The sequence below is a fragment of the Balaenoptera musculus genome, chromosome 11, assembly GCF_009873245.2.
Source record: "Balaenoptera musculus isolate JJ_BM4_2016_0621 chromosome 11, mBalMus1.pri.v3, whole genome shotgun sequence".
Taxonomy (NCBI): domain Eukaryota; kingdom Metazoa; phylum Chordata; class Mammalia; order Artiodactyla; family Balaenopteridae; genus Balaenoptera; species Balaenoptera musculus.
In genome coordinates, this window is record NC_045795.1 from 76,608,582 (window position 1) to 76,627,456 (window position 18,875).

The window sequence follows — 18,875 nt, forward strand, 5'->3', positions numbered from 1 at the left end:
TGCATGTAAAGCGATTAGCACCTAACAGTAAATCATAGCTTTGTGCATTTACTAAATGCCAAGCACTCTTGTAAGTACTTACGTTATCTAGTTTACTGTGCATAACGCTCTGTGAGTTAGGTGCTTATGATTTCCGTTTAGAGACGAGGAAAGGGAATCACAGAGAGGTGAAGTCACACCACCAGGCAGACTGGCTCTGGCTTCTGGCACTTACTCCACTGCCTCTGGGTGGCTGATACGCAGGAAGCATTCCGTCAATGGTGGCAGATAAGAGTAACAACTACACAATTTGACTGAGTTGCAGGCTAAAGACGCTACCACCAAGCAGCGTACTGGGCGGGGCCCTCTGCAGCGCCTCCCTGTGGTGGATGTTCAGGGATGCTTGGGTGCTGATTTTTTCTTTCGAATTTCAAACCAAAAATTGCTAAGTTTTCCCCTTTTTGTTTATTTAATCTCTTGTTCCTTAAGATTAAGAGATAGCAACTTTGGCATGGGTGATTTCCCTCTAATGGCTCTGAGGATGTAAATACAACAGAGACATAACCACAGATTTGGGAAGCAACTTTTCTTTTTTTTTTTAATTGAAGCATAGTTGATTTACAGTGTCGTGTTAGTTTCTGGTGTACAGCAAAGTGATTCAGATATATATATGTATATTCTTTTATACATATATATATATATTCATTCTTTTTCTCATTCTTTTCCATTATGGTTTATTACAGGATATTGAATATAGTTCCCTGTGCTATACAGTAGGACCTTGTTGTTTATCTGTTTTATATATAGTAGTTTGTATCTGCTAATCCCAAAGTCCTAATTTATCTCTCCCCCACCCCTTTCCCCCTTTGGTAACCATACCTTTGTTTTCTATGTCTGTGAGTCTGTTTCTGTTTTGTAAATATGTTCATTTGTATCATATTTTAGATTCCACATATAAGTGATATCGTATGGTATTTGTCTTTCTCTGTCTGACTTACTTCGTATGATAATCTCTAGGTCCATCCCTGTTGCTGCAAATGGCAAAATTTCATTCTTTTTATGGCTGAGTAGTATTCCATTGTGTGTGGATAAATAGATAGATAGATAGAACATATCTTCTTTGTCCATTCTTCTGTCGATGGACATTTAGGCTGTAGAAGCAACTTTTCTTCATGTTCACATGCATTTTTCTTTATTTCCTGCAGTTTTGCATTTGAGGTCAACATTAACCAGCTCTTTTTTTCCTCCTTGGAATCTCTCACCTTCTTACTTTCTTCTCAGTAGACGTTCACCCTCTTCTAATGCTCTGCTTTTGATGAGAACAAACCAGAGACTAATTTCAGCCTTCATCAGAAGTAGTACATGAGGATGTTCTGTTGTGGACTGACCGAAATAAAAAGCCTCTTAAATGCCAAATTTAGTTCCAACCACAAAAGGCTAACATCTTGGAACAAAGTATAAATGATGTTATTTAATAACAACAGCCCACTTTTCTTGATCCTCCACTGACTATATCAAATATTTTATAATGGCATGATTTAGTGGGAATAGTACTTATCCCATTTTTGCCTAATTTAAACCTTTGGTATCTGAAAGCTCTATATGTAAAAATATTGGCACAAAATTACACAGTAACATTTTACCAGATTAACCGAGATACTCTAATTCCTTGCTTTTCCTTGAAACTGTGCTCTGAGAATGAAGGCAGTGTGTCCCAGTGCATGCGAGCACAGGCTTTGGGCTTAATACACCAGGATTCAAATCTCAGTTCTGCCACTTAGTAATTGTGTCACTTCAGACAAGTTGCCTCAGTCTCCTTATATGTAACATGAAGATGACGACATCCTCTTTACCTAGTTCTTGTGAAGATAAGTGTATGGAAAGCATTGAGCACAGTCCTTGGCAATCAGTAAGGTCTCTCTTCACATTTATATCGACTCTATCGTTAGACCATTTCACTATAGCATAATAATCCAACCTCTAACCTGTAGTCAGGGAAAACGTCTCTACTTTGATTCCAGCTCTTTTCCTTTTCTTTGTGTTTCTCCCCCATGACCCCTGTGTCAGCAACATTTATACTTACCTAAGTCATCAAATCCATCCCTTCTATGGCACTCGTCGTCCTCACCGTGTCATTACACACTGTTCGTGCTCTTACTTTCTTATGTTCATTGTAACAAATGTTGCCCTTGGGCAGACACCATCTCCCTAATATCTGGCTAAGTCCTAGGTGCTCAGTAAATGCCTCTTCCAGTGGCTTCCCGTTCACTGTGACCCAGACAACAGCTGTTCTCTCCCAGTCGGAGCACTCTTTGCCTTGTCTCCGTGGCCAGCTTCCACTGCCATACTCCAGGCTTCAGTTAATCTTTCTGAGCTTGTGTTCCCAACTATAAGATGAGTATGAAAATAGTACCTATCTCTTAGGGCTTTGGGGAGGAATGAGTACATGTTAATACATGTAAAGGGCACAGAAGGTGCCTGGTCCATAGTTAGTGCCACTAATAGTTGCTACATTTGTTAATGAAACTCAGATGTATAGGTGGAAATAACATTTTACAGATGGATATCTTCTTATAACACAGGATCTCTCCAGATAAAAATTGAACAGATCAGGTCTATGATGCTGTCCTGATTGCTTGGCCTTCTGCTAGTTAATTTTATAATTATCTGGCTCATGTTGAGAGAAATTTAATCGAAAAACGATGTAAGAGGAAAACTATTAGGACTTCTAATTAGCTGTAGCCTTATATTCATCTTAATATTGAGGAAAAAAAGATTTACCGACCCCTCAGTTTCATTTATCTTGATTGAAAGACAAATAATGTATTATCTGGACTGCTGATGGTGGTCACTACGGCGTGTGTGTGTGTCTGTGTGTGTGTGTGTGTGTGTGTGTCTGTGTGTGTGTGTGTCTGCCTGTCTGGTAGTTTTATGACGTTACTGGTGGTGCCTGGAAACCCAGAGGAGTATGATTAGACTTCTTTGGATAAAGAATCAAATTGGAGGCTAGTGAGTCGTTTATTTCCATATACGATTATCATACTGAGCTCTGCTGGGTTTTGCTGCGTCTAGCCGTGGAGGGAGCAGAGCAACTGATTTCTGGGCATGTGTGGCGTTAGCTTGGATAGTACAGTTGAGCACTTTGCAGGAAAAAATAATAAATTGTTAACCTAAAAGCATTTTTTTTAGCGACTTGAGCTGGGCTATGCCCTTTAAAACACCGTGGTATGTACCTTGCAGAGTAAAATACCTCTAAAGCTGATGTGTTTTTTCTTATTTTGAACTAGAGTCCATGTGCTTAATCATGGCACCATAAGTTTATTGGGAATCTCCAGTTCTAAACTATCACTGTGGAATAAATATTGCCCTCAGCCTATTATACTATTAACCCCACGTCACTCTACTCTTGGAAACAGCATTGTGTCTTCCATTTCAAAATAAATAGGAGAAAAGTGTTGCCTGCAGTCTGTAGGCTGGAGTGTTTGTGGGGCTAGGTTGTGACCCATCTTATTTATGTTGCCTCTTGTCTAAAGATGAGTTTATTCTTGGGTTAATCTTTTAGAGATGCTCCAATTTTGTACACATTAGTCCTTCTCTCAACTTAAGGTCTTTTCTTTGCCACTTGATCATTATTGTAGAATTTGCTTACTTCTAAACATTTTAAGTGAAGTGATCAGATAATTTGGGAAATTTTTCTTGAACTGTGCATTCTGCTAAATATTCTGGGGAAACATTTTGGCTCGGCTTACTTTGTTAATGCTGGTTACATCATTATGGGAGCTATAGATTTCTTGGGCGTGCAAAATGATTGCATATTCATGAACATCTTCAATCCTGAAATATTTGTAAATAACTTGGCAATTTTTTTCATAAGGTGGCCTATTAAAATGATTAGGTCTTTAATTGTTCACACAGAAAGACTCTGTACGTACAGAGCACCCCCTATTTGATAAGTAACATTCCTCTGCTAAGCAGTTTGGATTATGAACGTTTATAAGTCACCTTAAACAAAGTATATGAGAGATGCTTTTTTCCGCTTTAGAATGATGCAAGTTTGAAAATGTCAATAGATGCAAAAAGCCACCCTAGAGCTTTGCTCTCTCGAAAGAAAGTAGAGAAGGAATGACATAGTCAATGTTAACTGTCACCAGATGAAGAGAAATCAGATTGTCAGGCCTGGATCTATAACATTCTTGCCAAAGTAGGACCTCATTTACACATACAGATCTTCATACCCTTTGCTAAGAAAAGCATCTGTGGCAGTTTAGATGTTTGTGCGTTTGCCAAAGATCTTTCACTCTGAATAAAGTAAATGTCATGTCTGTTGTTTATCTCAAATTCAGCAGAGTATTTTTAAAAGGAAATATTTGCGGGGGAGGGGCGAGGGAAGGAGGGAAAGAGGAGGTTGGGGAGCTCCAGTTAGCGGGGTGTGGCTGTGTTCCGGCAGTACTCAAGTAGCAGAGTGGATCTGGGTGAATCGGCTTAAAACACACTTGGGGCTCAGGAACTGAAAATGTCCTTTTGAAGTGACAACACTACAAATAAATTGCAATGTGGAGTCTTCCTGAATCTACACCTAGTCTGTCAACACCAAAAAAAATCCAGTTAATTCCATCAAACTGGTTATTTGGCATTGTGTAGACACAGCTGTCTTGAACGAAAATTGTGAACACTTAAACATAGATGGCATTGTACCCGAAGCCCGCTGGTACAGTGGCACCTGTCTGTAATTGTGTATAAAGATTGCTTAGACTTCAGAGATCAGAAATAGGACTTAGTTGTTCCAACTTCAAGCTGGACCCCACTGAATAGCAAGGTTTTGAAAAATGTAGGGTGTGATAGCATTTCTTAACAAATAAGTACCCTTGGTAAGCTCAGAATTTTAGTTAAGAGTATGATGTGGTGATTTAACTACGTAAGTTGCCTTGAATATAAAGAATAAAGGTAATAGTTTAAGACTGTTTTAAAACCCTGTGTAACCTAGCATTTAGGCGTTCAGAATCATAATGAGACCCTAATGTCAAGTAAATCCAGAGACTTTTCTTGAAGACATCTATTTCAGGTGATACAATTACATCAGTCTCTGCAAAAATCAAATATCTGTCTTCAGTAATCCCTTATCAGTGTTATTTGTTTATGGAAGTATTCTTTGTGACTCTGAATATTGTTTTATTCCCACAGATGACATGGAAGCCATTCCTGTCAAACAGTTTGTTAAACACATCGGTGAGCTCTATTCTAATAACCAGCATGGGTTCTCTGAGGATTTTGAGGTATGTTTCAAAACCGGAAATTTGTTTCCTGAAAGCTAACTCTTATTTTACAGGGATTTTTGTAAGCTTGAAGTGAATGTGTTTCAAGCATAACAGAAGCAGTCACTGAGGAAAGTGGGGACTTGATTCTCTTTTTTCTTTTCCTTACACTTAGAGTTTTAACAGGCCCTCTTTTCCCAGTAAAAATGAGGTGAAAGGGGGTTGCTTGTGCACTTCTGTGAAAGAACAGACTTAGTGGCAGGAAAGAGGCAACCTCAGAGTCTCTCTTCATCTGCATTCTAACTGGGGCGGCAGTCGTCATGCGAAGGACAGCGCTCCTCATTCCGTGTCACTTCTGGGATGTACAAGGTGTAGCGGAGACAGCAGATGTGAAGTCTGAGGGATCTGAAGCTGGCTCCACCAGGAGTGATCTTTATTATCCTTGAGCCAGTCATTTCATTTCTGATCCCCAGTTCCCTCATTTTTAAAAATGGCACTGATGTCACCTCCAACCCTAATGATGTTGGAAAAAAACGAATGATTAACATCCTGGAAAGTGCTGGGTTAACTGTTAAGCCCATGCAAAGGTCGACTGTTGTTTTCGTGACTATTGATCCTTGGAGAGGAGACGTGGGTGAACGCAGCCTTCTGATTTTAAGAACTGGGATGTAGGAAACAAGGTAGAGAGCAGCGCGCACTACCCTGCCAGCTCTGGGTTCCGTGCCAGCTCAGCAATGACAGGGTGTCAATGAGGAGCTATTAAACAGACTGCCCTTTTCTTCACTGAGGCGCTTCACTAAGGCACATCTCTGGCAGCAAGAGTTGTGCCGAGGAGGCCAAGTTTTCATGGCAGCTCAGCTGTCTTCTAGCTTTGTGGGTAAGTCGATTCCTTTCTGTCTCGTTTCTGCTTTAAAATGGAAATGATGATGATGGCACTAACCTGCCCACCTCTTTTCACGAAATTGGTTCTGGGGATCACATGGAATAATGGAAGGTAAGCCCTTTGAGATCGCCCAGGAGCTATACAGCTGGGAGGTGCAGTTATTTCGCATGGAGAAGGAGAGAGAAAAAGAGGACCAGAAGCCCCTGTCTCTATGCAAATTTGGAGTCCCCAAAGGCCATCCTAAAGGCAATTATATTGACAACTTGTTTTAAATTAAGTCCTTCTCCTAGCTTTTTTGTTTTCGTTTTATTTCTTGAGCAGAAGCAAAGCAAAGGTGGTAGAGAGAAGGACCCCTCTGATTTATTCTGCAGTCGTATGTTTCATGGAACAAACAAAAACACGTCAAGTGTTTAACGCGGCTCTTAGATGCTGCCCCAGAAAAGGTGCCTGTCCAAGTACAAAGCACGTGGTTTAAAGTCAAACGTTTTGTATTCATGAGGACAGCACATGTGTGTGGTGTTCAAGTGATTTAGTTCAATTGACTGTTGGCTGGATGACTGAGCAAGAATATTGAGGCATTTAACAATGTTGATGGTATTCGGGACAAACATTTATCCTCTAGAGACGAGAATTTGATCAGGATGATCAAATGCAACTCCAGTTTCTCAATTATTTATGATTTGAGGCCCCAGTGCTATTCATCACAGCTGGTTTTGACACCATTTAATTATTCAACATAATCAGCTACACCTCTGTAAACTTGATCTGACTCAAAATGGGCTTCGCTGCATCAAAATCACGCCTGTTAACAAATCCTGGGCATCTGCACCCTATTTCTATCCTAAAAAGAAAACTGTGGCTAGAAGCTTTTGTCGCCTATATTGAACTCTCTAGCTTAAGTATTATTCTGGTAGTTTCAGGATTGGAACAGGGAGGGCGGGGAGGAGGGAGGCTTTGTTCTACTGTTGTTATTTCACAGTCTGTCCTGGTTTGAAAGGTTTCAAATCGGGGCTCTTCAGACTAGGAAGAACATCCTTTCTCCCTCAAAGAATAGTAAGACAGCCATGTAAAGGGGGAAATGAGACATAGAAAAGCTCACTAACATACTGTCATCATCTAATTTAGGGGGAATTTGAAGTATTTTGAAACAGTAGTAGTACTCCTTTTGGGTAGCTCTGCTAGAAAGGAAAATGGTAACAGGCTCTATAAGAAGCGATCAAGGCTGTTTTTATAAACAAGAGATAGTAATAGGCTGTAAAAAGGAGGTCAGGATGAGAGATTTTGTGTAATTTAACAACAATAAAACAAAACCCTCATATTAAGAGAGTGGTAACCTCAACCTCAGATTTCTTTTATGTGGAATAACGACGGCCGGCATCTACTTGGCACGGTTGCCTGGATTATTTTGCTCGTTCCTCAGAAATACCCCATGAGGTGTGTGCTATTTTACTGTCCCTATTTTGCAGATGAGGAAAGTTACCCATGAGAAAACTGAGGCATTGGGTGATTCAGTTACGAAGTGGCAGCAATAGGGTTTAAGACCAAGGCTTTCTGACTCAAGCCCACATGTTTAACCTTGATGCCCTCCAGACTCTCATCGAAGTAGTGTCCTATAATGAGCTGAAGTCAAAGGAGAGAGAACCAAGATTATCAGTGATTGTCTAAAACTGATCATGCAGCTGATGGGCCAGTGAATTCCTTGGCAAGAAAAGGGCGGGGGGGGGGGGAGCAGTCAAAATAAGGAGCCTCCTGCCCCCGCCAAGAGTACTGGGAGCCCAGTACATGATCTTTATGGGCTAGAGCCTTCCCAGAGGGCTGAGAATCTGACTTATAAAAATCTTATATAACCTCTGAATAGAGGCCTAAAATTAGTCAAAGAACTAATCTTAAGATTATAGAGGAAACCACTGAACAGTGAATATTTGCCCATTAAGAGGAGTTAAAGCAACTCATTCTGCAGTTACTGAGTACCTAGCATTCTCTGAGTACCTGCTATTCTCCACAGGTACTGAGTACCTACATGGTATAAGGCACACAGATGAATTGGACAGAGAGCTTGCCCTCAGGGAGTTCAGCCTGATGGGGGAAGACTAGAGTATACACAGCTAAAGTAGAAAGAGGGCAAAGCAAAATAAGTGCTAATACAGAAATGAAGTTCTGGAGGAGAGCAAAGGAGAAAGGCTCCTATGTATTTTGATTGGGTATTTCTGCAGAAGTTCTATTTGCCCCATCTTGATTTCAAATCTTGGAGGGAAATGGAAAAAAACAAAGGTGGTGAATAGCTGTCATACGTTCAGAACTTTGCTGCTTGGAGGAGAATGAGAAATGATTCACTGGTAATTTTGAGTCTTTGTTTGGAGGCGATGCTGAAAGCAAGCTTTTGGTCCTTGTCAGATAAATTTTGGAGGCTGTTAAAAGCTGGGGACATTATACCTCTAGCAGATTTTGCAGTCACTGGAAATAACGTCATTCCTTATGCCAGGATAGTGTTCAGTGACTGTTCCCTTGGCTACCTTAGCTGACTACAACCTCACTCTTCCCCGGCCTCCCCAGTCATAATCCAGGAGGCTTCCAGAGGCGCGATGCTAGCATATAATCTTTCAAGATCAGGGGAGCTCCAAGGCCCTGTGGGTCAACAGAATTAATAGGCAGGGGTCAGGAGCATCACAGGTTTAAAGGCTGAGTGCAGAGATGAGGCCAGAGGTCCAATACCCCTTGACAAGATCCTTTGGGGGATCAGGTCTGTTACAATTAACTCCAGCTGAGCTAAATTTGGGCCAGTTGCTCATCTTAAATCAAGAGAACAAAGCTTTGTCCACCTGAGCTCATGTGCCAAGGGACCAGTGGCCACAATCGCTTTATGTAAGATGCAGAGTTCTCGTGTTGCCGATGACACATACCACGAGTTGCTGACAGAGGCGGAGAGCTGCAGAAAGAATGCTGCCTGCAGGATGGCAGAAAATGGCCCTGTCGAGTTTCCGGAGCCTCGGTGACAAAATGCCAGTGTGGGTCTTTAATGTCCCACAGGAAAACATTTTAAACCCTTATCATGAAAAACATCATAGTTGGTTAAGTTGAGGTTTTTATAAAGAGTGAGAAAAAACGTACGTTAGCCAAATTTCACAGATCGTACAGGAAAAATAATTCTATTTTATAGACCAGCTGCAGTATGATAGACACTGTGATGTACTCTCCAAAGATGGGTTGGTTTTCTGGAGGGGAAGGCAGTCATTTTAGATAAAGACATATGGATTCGGATGGGGGAGAAAAGGACAGGCATTCTTAGCAAGGAAAATGGCAGTGAAGCACAGAGCAGGAGGTCATACGGTCTGTTCAAGGGGCATAGAGTTAAAACTGTGTGGCATTGGGAAGGGAGTGGGTGGAAAATAGGATGGGACCTTGAAAGCCTGGCTAAGGAATCTGGCGTCTCTCTAGAGGTGTCTGAGTGAGAGAACAGCAAAGTCAAAGCAGCATTTGAAGAAAATCAGGGCGGCAGCAGTTTGTAGCCTGAGCGGAGGAGAGTAGAGGTAGGAAGATGAGTGTGGCCAGTACCTGGCGAGGGCCAGCTCTGAGTCCGACACTGAACAAAGCACTGAGCTGTGGTCATGACTTAACCTTGTGTACAGCAGTCCCCTGAACACAGTTGTGGGCTGCCTGAACTCAGGCACTAAGAAAGTTATACACACTCGGTCTAACACTTGGTCACCAGCTCCAAAATATTTCCTTCTCAGCTTGCTTCACTGTGAAGCTGAGTAATCTGAAAGATTTCTAGATCTGTTCTGGTTGGCTTCTTTTTTTCAATTTGAGCTACCGAATGGGAGGACAGTAGGTCACCATGTGCCCTTTGGACAGCCTTTCACATCCACAACTCCAGGCAGGAGGTGATGTAGTCTGTATCATCTCCCAAGAATTCTGTGTCTGTCAGCTTTTAGTGGTTTTGTTTGTTCGTTTTTTTAAGTTATACTTTATTTTAAATCTCTTGTTCTCAGTTGGCTCTTTTCTGTGATCGTGTGCCTGTTCCTTCGCAGAATGTTCATTTTGAGAATACCAGCTCTGTTATAGAAACAGTAAAGTACAAACAAGCTTAAATCTTAAACTTTTTATCAGGGTGCTGAACAGGTAACTTTACTATACACACTCTATCGGCCAGTGTCACTTCAAAAGGTTTTAACACCTATTAAAATCACATTAACTTTGAAATGCCAGTTCTGATGGAGAAAAGCCACTCCAGGATCAGATGATATTATCAGCATCTAAATGAGTCAGGCAGTACTGCAAGGAATTACAGATGACATTATTATCCAGAAGACAAAATCAGAAGGCCATAGGCAAACCCCTTGGGTTCTCATAAAATCAGATTTAACGTTATTTATGACTATCCTTTGTTTTCTGTCATTCATATAATTGGAAAAGTGAAATAGAGGCAACGGATCAGACCAAGAGTTTTAGATAACACAGAGTTTGATTGGCCATATTGAATGGCTGCTTTAAACAGTACAGACAGCTGCTCCCACGCAGGCTTGGTCAATTGCATTAGACTGTAATAGAGGCCCCACCTCAGTCCATAGTGTGTGGTCAGAGCCACACAATGGGAAAAAAATATCAATAAACAAAGTGAATCTCAAACTAAAGTACTAAAAGCTGAAAGCTCAGCACAAGATATCTGAGCAGCTCAGCCCTGAAGAGGTACATGCCAAAGGTATGACCTTCAAAACCCAGAAACCAAAGCATGTCAGCTTATTTCACGGATTTGTGTACAGATTGAACTAATGTCTTCCAGAATACAAATCCATTTTCAAAGGTTTTCTGGCCCTGAAACTATTCAGAAGAGCACACGTCAGGCTTTCAAGGCAGTTCTAAAAGGCAAATATTCTGAGTACGGCCAGCGGCTAGCGTTGCTTCTGTTCTTGGAGATGTTAAGATATCAGACTCATTCCATTGTGCTCACATTTTATTATCTATTTTAGAGAAAAGAGCCAAAGGCAGCCTTAAGGCCCTTTAAACCAGCATTTGCCAAACTATAGGTTATAAACCATTTTAGATAGAATAGCAAGTATCAGAGTTTATCACATTTAGTAAAAGTAAGAAAAGATAAAGAATTGTCATGAAACGCACACTTTCCCCAGAGAGGTGTGTTGGATTAATGCCTGTGGGTCTTCTTTTTTTTCTTTGCTTCCTTCCTTCCTTCCTGTCCTTCCTTCTTTTCCTTCCTTCCTTCTTCCTTCCTTCCTTCCCTCCCTCTCTCCCTCCCTCCCTTCTTTCCACTGGGAATGCCTACAATTATGAAAAATTGAATATATATCCTCTAGGAATCGGGTGTCCATGAATATGGTTTCTTTGAATAGTTAGTGACCCATTGTTTTTATACCTTAGTTAAGTTCTTTGATCACAGTGAGTTCCTCCTAAGTACTTTGCAAATATGAAAGACAGCCAGTTCCTTGTTTCATTATGCGTGATGTAAATGCTGTGGAAATCATCCATAATTGCTATGCAACTCCTTTGTGAAGAAAAGTCTGCACGCTCGTAAACTCTGTTACATCTGTTACGTGTAAAACATTTCTCCTGATCATCTTGTGTCACTTTGTCCCTGCTCTTTGCCGCAGCTGTGCGCTGCTAATGACTTCCCTTATTAGTTCGCGCCAGTGCAGTCTTGGGTTTGAAGCACACAGTGTAGAAAAATGTGGCTTTTTAGCAATCTTGTATCAGGCTAATGGATGATGTTTCTATCCATGGCAAAGGTGACCGGAGAGGAGAGTTGCTTCTCCCACTGCTGTTTTTCTAAAGAAGGATAACGTAAATAAATTCAGAGTTAACAAATAACGCATCAGAGCCATATATATTTGAGCCAGATATGACAACTGTTTAAGTTCTATTAGTGTCATTTCAGGGCTGAGTACAGTCAATTTGTAGTCTGTTAGTTATAAAACGAGGCTGTAAGGATTATAATATAAGCATATTGCAAATCATGGTGGAGATTATTCTTCTGCCTGGAATATTCCTGTTCATCCTTTAAGGCCCGGGTGAATCATCTCCTGTCTAAAGCCTTCCTCTGTGTTCCCATCAGTTTCTTCAGGCCTCTTTTCTACTAATCACATTTGACTGTCATCATCCTTTTACATGTTGTTCTCAGCCATCCGACTGCGACATATTCAAAAGGAGATACTATTTTGTAATCCCCATGCCTAGGTCAAAATCTGGAATAAAGTAGATAGTTGATGAATTAGTAAAGAATGAAATCCTTTTATTTTGTTCACATCCTTCATACGTTTGTTATTAATATGTCAGTAATCATTTCTGAAGTTGAGTTTGGGGAGGTAACGGTGGCCTGTGGCTGGGAAGTGTGTAAATACCCTGTGCTTTTGGATGTAAATAGTTCCTTTCTTTCTATGACCTTGTTGTTAAACGTCTAAAGCGTGTCTAAAAATCTTTGAAATCTCAATGTTTGTTTTCTTCTCTAGGAGGTCCAGCGCTGTACAGCTGATATGAACATCACTGCAGAACATTCTAATCATCCAGATAACAAGCACAAAAACAGATACATCAACATTTTAGCATGTGAGTAATAAACTTTAAACTATCTTAACTGCGGGGAAATGAAATCTTTCTGCTGGGTATAAGCTGAAAGGCAAGCAATCAGAATCAGGATGCCAAGAGAAAATTACACTTGCAAGTTAACCTCTCATTAGCCCATCTTCAACAGTGTGGAAGAAGAAGTGGGGACATTCTCTGCCCGCTGAGTCTTTCACGAAGCTGTCAGATCTCTGCTTAATAATCAGGTGATCGAAGGAAATGTTCTGAGCTTTACTGTTTTTACATGAAGTGATTTCATATCTGATGCTGGGAACCAAAATGTAATGTCATGTCGCTATCTTGACATTGTTCTTAACCAATGAGAGCCAAGTCTTTTAACACAAATGGAAATACTGGGAACTGAATCAAGGAAGTTGAATTTCAAAGCAGTCTCTCTAAGATTAGGTAATTAGTTTACACCAGTCCTTGTGGCCCATGTGCTTAGTCCTGTCCAAAACATTTCCAGGGTCAAGAATACCCTGGAAGTTCAGGACGCAAACAAATAAAGTGTTCTTCTTACAGAGCCTCAAGGAATACCCTAAGAGGACAGGCTACTTTTGTGGCTAGAAGGCCTCTTTTTGTAGACATTGTGGCTTGGGTCACTGGCTGAAAATATACACTTCTGTATTAAGGGCAGGGGCACAGATGTTTATGGTTAACATACACTATGGTAAAGAACACAGTACTTGCAATTTTATGTAATAGCGCATTTAAATCGGACCACTTAAATCTGCACGCTACTATAGATAGTTCTTTTAAATAATACTTTACTGAGATGTAATTCACATACCATATAAAATTCACCCATTTTAACATTAATTTGAATTTAAAGTGAATTTCAGTGGTTTTTATTATCGACACAGAGTTGTACAACCATCACCACCATCTAATTTTAGAACATTTTCAGGACCCCAACAAGAAACTTCCTTACCCATGAGCAGTCACTCCCAATTCCTCCCTCTCCCAAAGTCCCTAGAAACCACGTACCTACTTTCTTTCTCTATGTGTTTGCCTATTCTGGATATTTCATATAAATGGAATCATACAATATATGGCCTTTTGTGTCACTTCTACTTGGCATGATGTTTTTAAGGTATACCCATGGTGTGGCTTATATCACTACTTCATTCCTTTTTATGGCTGAATAATACTCTGTGCTATGGATATACCACATATTCATTTCTCATTTGATGGACATTTGAGTTGTTTCTACTTTTTGACTATTACGAAGAAGGCTGCTATGAACATTTGTGTACAAGGTTTTGCACAGACATATATTTTCAACTCTCTTGGGTATATACTTAGGAATTGAATAGCTAGGTCATATGGTAACTTTATGTGTAACATTTTGAAGAACTTCCCAACTGTTTACCGAAGTGGCTACACCATTTTACATTCCCAGTAGCAATATATGCAGGTTCCAACGTTTCCACATCCTTGCCAACACTTGTTACTATGTTTTTTTGATAATAGCCATCCTAATGAGCGTGAAGTCGTATCTCAGGGTAGTTTTGATTTGCATTTCCCTAATGATCAGTGATGTTGAACATCTATTCATGTATTTATAGGCCACCTGTATATGTTCTTTGGAGAAATGTCTGTTCAGATCCTTTGCCCATTTTTTAATTGGATTACTTGTCTTTCTATTGTTGAGTTCTTTATAGATTCTAGATACAAATCCCTTATCAGATATATAGTTTGCAAATATTTTCTTCTGTTCTGTGCATTGTCTTTTCACTTTCTTGATGATATCCTTTGAAGTACAGATTTTTAAAATTTTGGTGAAATTCAGTGTATTTTTCTTTGGTTGCCTGTGGTCTTGTTCTCACATCCAACGAACCAGTGCCTAATCCAAGATCATGAATATTTACACCTGTCACAGTTTTTTGGTCTTAGCTCTTACATTTACGTCTTTGATCCATTTGAGTTAATTTGTGTATATGGTGTGAGGTAGGGGTCCAGGTTCATTCTTCTGCATGTTGATATCCAGTTGTCCCAGCACCATTTGTTGAAAAGACTCTTCTTTCCCCCATTGAATTGCCTTAGCACCCCACCAAAAATCAACTGACCATAAGTGTGAGGGTTTATTTCCAGACTTTCCTTTCTTTTTCATTAATCTGTATGTCTATCCTTATGTCATTGCCACACTGTCTTGATTACTGACTTTGTAATAAGTTTTGAAATTGGAAACTGTGAGTTGCTCTTCTTTTTCAAGGTTGTTTAGGCTATTCTGGATCCCTTGTACTTTCTTATAAATTTCAGGATCAACCTGTCTATTACTGCAAAAAATGTAGCTGGGATTTTAATACGGATTATTTTGAATCTATAGATGAATATGGGGAGCATTGCCATCTTAACAAAATTAGGTCTGCCAATTTATGAAGATGGGATGTCTTTCCATTTATATAGGTCATCTTTTATTCCTTTCAGCAATCTGCATTTTACAAGTGTTGTGCTTTTATTAAATTTATTTCTAAGTATTTTATTCTTTTGGATGGAATTGTTCACTTGATATTTTCAGATTGTTAATTGCTAGTGTATAGAAATATAATTGATTTTTGTATGTTATGTTGATCTTGTATCTTACCACATTGACTGAACTCATTAGTTCTAACAGTTGTGACCCTTGTTATTTTCTATATTTTTGTTAATAGCCACTCTAACAGGTGTGAGGTGATATGTCATCATGGTTTTGATATGCATCTCCCTGAAGATTAGTGATGTTGAGCACCTTTTCATGTACCCATTGGCCATCTATATGTTTTCTTTGGAAAAATGGCTATTTAGGTCCTCTGCCCATATTTTAACTGATTGCTCGTTTTGCTAGCTATTGATTTGTGTGAGTTATTTATATATTTTGGATGTCAACCCCTCATCAGATGCATGATTTGCAAATATTTTCTCCCCCTCAGTAAGCTGCCTTTTCATTTTGTTGATGGTTTCCTTTGCTGTGCAGAAACTTTTTAGTTTGATGTAGTTCCACTTGTTATTTTTGCTTTTGTTGCTTTTGGTTTTGGTGTCAGATTGAAAAAAATCACTGCCAAGACTTATGTCAAGGAGCTTTTTTTCTCTGTTGTTTTTTCCTAGGAGTTTTATGATTTCAGGTCTTAAACTCAAGGTTTTAATCCATTTTGAGTTAATTTTTATGTATGGTGGACTGTAGTGGTCCAGTTTCATTCTTTTGCATGTGGCTGTCCACTTTTCCCAACACTATTTATTGAAGAGACTGTCCTTTCCCCATTGTATATTCCTGGCCCTTTTGTCGAAAACCAATGGACCATATATGTGTGGGTTTATTTATGGGCTGTCTACTCTGTTCCATTGATCTGTGTGTCTGTTTTTATGCCAGTACCATACTGTTTTAATTATTATAGCTTTGTAATATAATTTGAAGTCGGGGGTGTGATGCCTCCAGCTTTGTCCTTCTTTCTCAAGATGGCTTTGGCTATTTGAGGTCTTTTATGGTTCCACACACATTTTAGGATAGTTTGTTCTATTTATGTGAAAAATGCCATTGGAATTTTGATAGGTATTGCATTGAATCTGTAGATTGCTTTGGGTAGTAGTATGGACATGTTAACAATATTAATTCTTCCAATCCATGAGCATGGACTATCTTTCCATTTATTTGTGTCTTCTTCAGTTTCTTTTATTAATGTCTTAGAGTTTTCAATACACAGGTCTTTCACCTCCTTGGTTAAGTTTATTCCTAGGTGTTTTGTTCTTTTTGATGCAATTGTAAATGGGATTGTTTTCTCAATTTCTCTTTCTGATAGTTCATTATTACTGTATAGAAATTCAATCGATTTTTGTGTATTGATTTTGTATCCTGCATCTTTACTGAATTCATTTATTAGTTCTAACAGTTTTTTGATGGAGTCTTTAGGATTTTCTATATATAATGTCAGGTCATCTGCAGATAGTACCAGTTTTACTTCTTCCTTTCTAATTTGGATGCTTTTTATTTCTCTTTCTTGCCTAACTGCACTGGCTAGGACTTCCAATACCACGATAAATAAAAATGGCAAGAGTGGACATCCTTATCTTGTTCCCATTCTTAGAGGAAAAGCTTTCAGCTTTTCACCATTGAGTATGATGTTAGCTGTGTGTGTTGTCATATATGACCTTAGGGTTTCTATATACAGGATCATGTCATCTGTGAATGTAGTTTTACATCTTCTAGAAAACATTTTAAAAGAACCAAAAGTCATTTTTGAATGAGAGTATTTGTTTCAGTTATCTGAGAGAATGAGGAGAAGGAAAAGAAGAGAACAAGAAAGAAGAGTAAAACTTTTCTTTTCTTGCCAGTCTTTGGATAGATTGACTCTGGCAGTATTTGTTGGCCAAGCCAGTCAAGGCTCACCTTCCTGAGATTGTGAGGACTTGTCCATATTTATAGACCTCATTTCTAACCATATAAGTCAGGCAGAGATATACACGTGTATATGCCTTGCATATGTCCACACACATCACTCTCCACCATAGCAACCTCTACTTCTAGTGAGCTCACTGCCTTAGCTAAAAGTATGTGGCAGAGAAGAGGGAGGAAATCAAGGTAACTTCTGTGTGATGTGCCCAAGGGTCATCGTGTTTTGTCACAAAACCACCAGTTCTTGTTAGACATGTTTTACTTTCACAAGTTCATTTGAGGTTTTACTTTCACAAATTCAAATTAGATGTGGTTTTATTTTCATAAGTTCAGAGAGCTGGGTTTTGGTGCTCTCTTGGCCATTTGGTTAGACTCTGGGCACATAACCCGGCACCTTGGTCTACCCCTATATTAATGCCTTTATATAGCAAGGAGTAGCATAGAAATGTTATGGAACAAGTAAAATTAGTCCATGAATGTGCCTGGAACACAATATAGGAAGAGCCTTCTCTCATGGAGCCATCACAGCTTTCAAGGCACACGTGGATGCCACCTCCAGTATTGATCTTTTTAGCTAGTCTGTTACCTTTTTGATGAAATATGAATTGTGCAACTTGAGGAGCATGTGTTCCTCTTTGTCAGTCTGACAAGTAACAATATAATGCTCCTAAGGCATAGGGTCCAGATGCCCTAGGAGAGTATTTTCAGTTGGGGCCCATTTATATCAGGCAGCCCCTGTTCAGATTCATTGCAGTCTGAGAGTTTGTCAGCACAACAAAAGCAATTCACAGTTTCAAGAATGTGGAGGGCTTTCCAGAAGTGCTTGATATAGTCTGGGGTCAGTAATGTCTAGGCTAATCCACTCATTGGACTTCTTTTTGAACTAGCCTTTTACGATCATGATTATAAATAGAAATGGAAATCGGGCTTTTGCCCATTCTCTTTCTAGCTAGGGAAAAATAAAAGTATGACCTCAGCTTTCTTTTGTTTGTTATCCTATAAATACAAGCTCATTCTGTTGGGCAACCAGAGGCACATATCACCACTCACCTTTTGTTCGTAGGGGAAGGTTAAGTGGATCTTAAATCTGATCATGGACTTCAGATTCCTGTGAAGAGATTACTCTTAGAAGCAAGCTCTGGCTCCCTCAATTACTCAGGGTCTGCTGGGGTGATGGGGAGTCCAACTGAATTTAGCAATGGCACCTCCGGAAAATAGACGTTCTGGACTTGATCTAATAAAATCACCTTTTTATATTTGTATGAATGGGGAGGGGGTGGGGCATGAGTAATCAAAGGCCTTGGAAACTGGTTTTAAAATATAGGACGAGGAAATCTGGGAGGGTTGCAACTTGAATTGTTTTACATGAACTAATAAGGACCACAATTTGCATTTCTTGCATATTAGCACTCACAGGTCAGAGCATGAGGTAGGAGTGTCCCTATGGTTTGGAGATGGGTTTGAATGCTGTAGCTTTGAATTTTTAGTTGTTCTTCTGCCAGAAGGTTTCTCGGGCCACTCTGGGAGATGCCATGTTGCCTCTTTGCCTTGTTTTGTGCTTTAGAATGCTGCTAGTTTTTGAATTATACATTTTGTTTTTGCTTTTTTTTTTCTTATCCTCTGTAGATGATCACAGTAGGGTGAAGTTAAGACCTTTACCAGGAAAAGACTCTAAGCACAGCGACTACATTAATGCAAACTATGTCGATGTAAGTCAGAAATGTTTTTATAAACCTGTTTCTGATAAATGAAGAGTGCTGCAGAGACTGTTGAATGTGTTTTCATACCGCACAGAGCTCACACGAGAAGCACAGCCTACTCA

At 39.6% G+C, this 18,875-nt stretch overlaps 1 protein-coding gene across 4 annotated transcripts in view; it reads left to right on the forward strand.

Annotated features, from left to right (window-relative positions):
* PTPRG (protein tyrosine phosphatase receptor type G) overlaps nt 1-18,875 on the forward strand; it is a 721,438-nt gene that overhangs the window by 669,363 nt on the left and 33,200 nt on the right. For all 4 annotated transcript variants that reach the window (XM_036869404.1, XM_036869405.1, XM_036869402.1 and 1 more), the window contains 3 exons: nt 5,161-5,252; nt 12,573-12,669; nt 18,680-18,762. In XM_036869404.1, the coding sequence (XP_036725299.1) occupies nt 5,161-5,252; nt 12,573-12,669; nt 18,680-18,762 (272 nt within the window). The remainder of the gene's footprint in view (nt 1-5,160; nt 5,253-12,572; nt 12,670-18,679; nt 18,763-18,875) is intronic.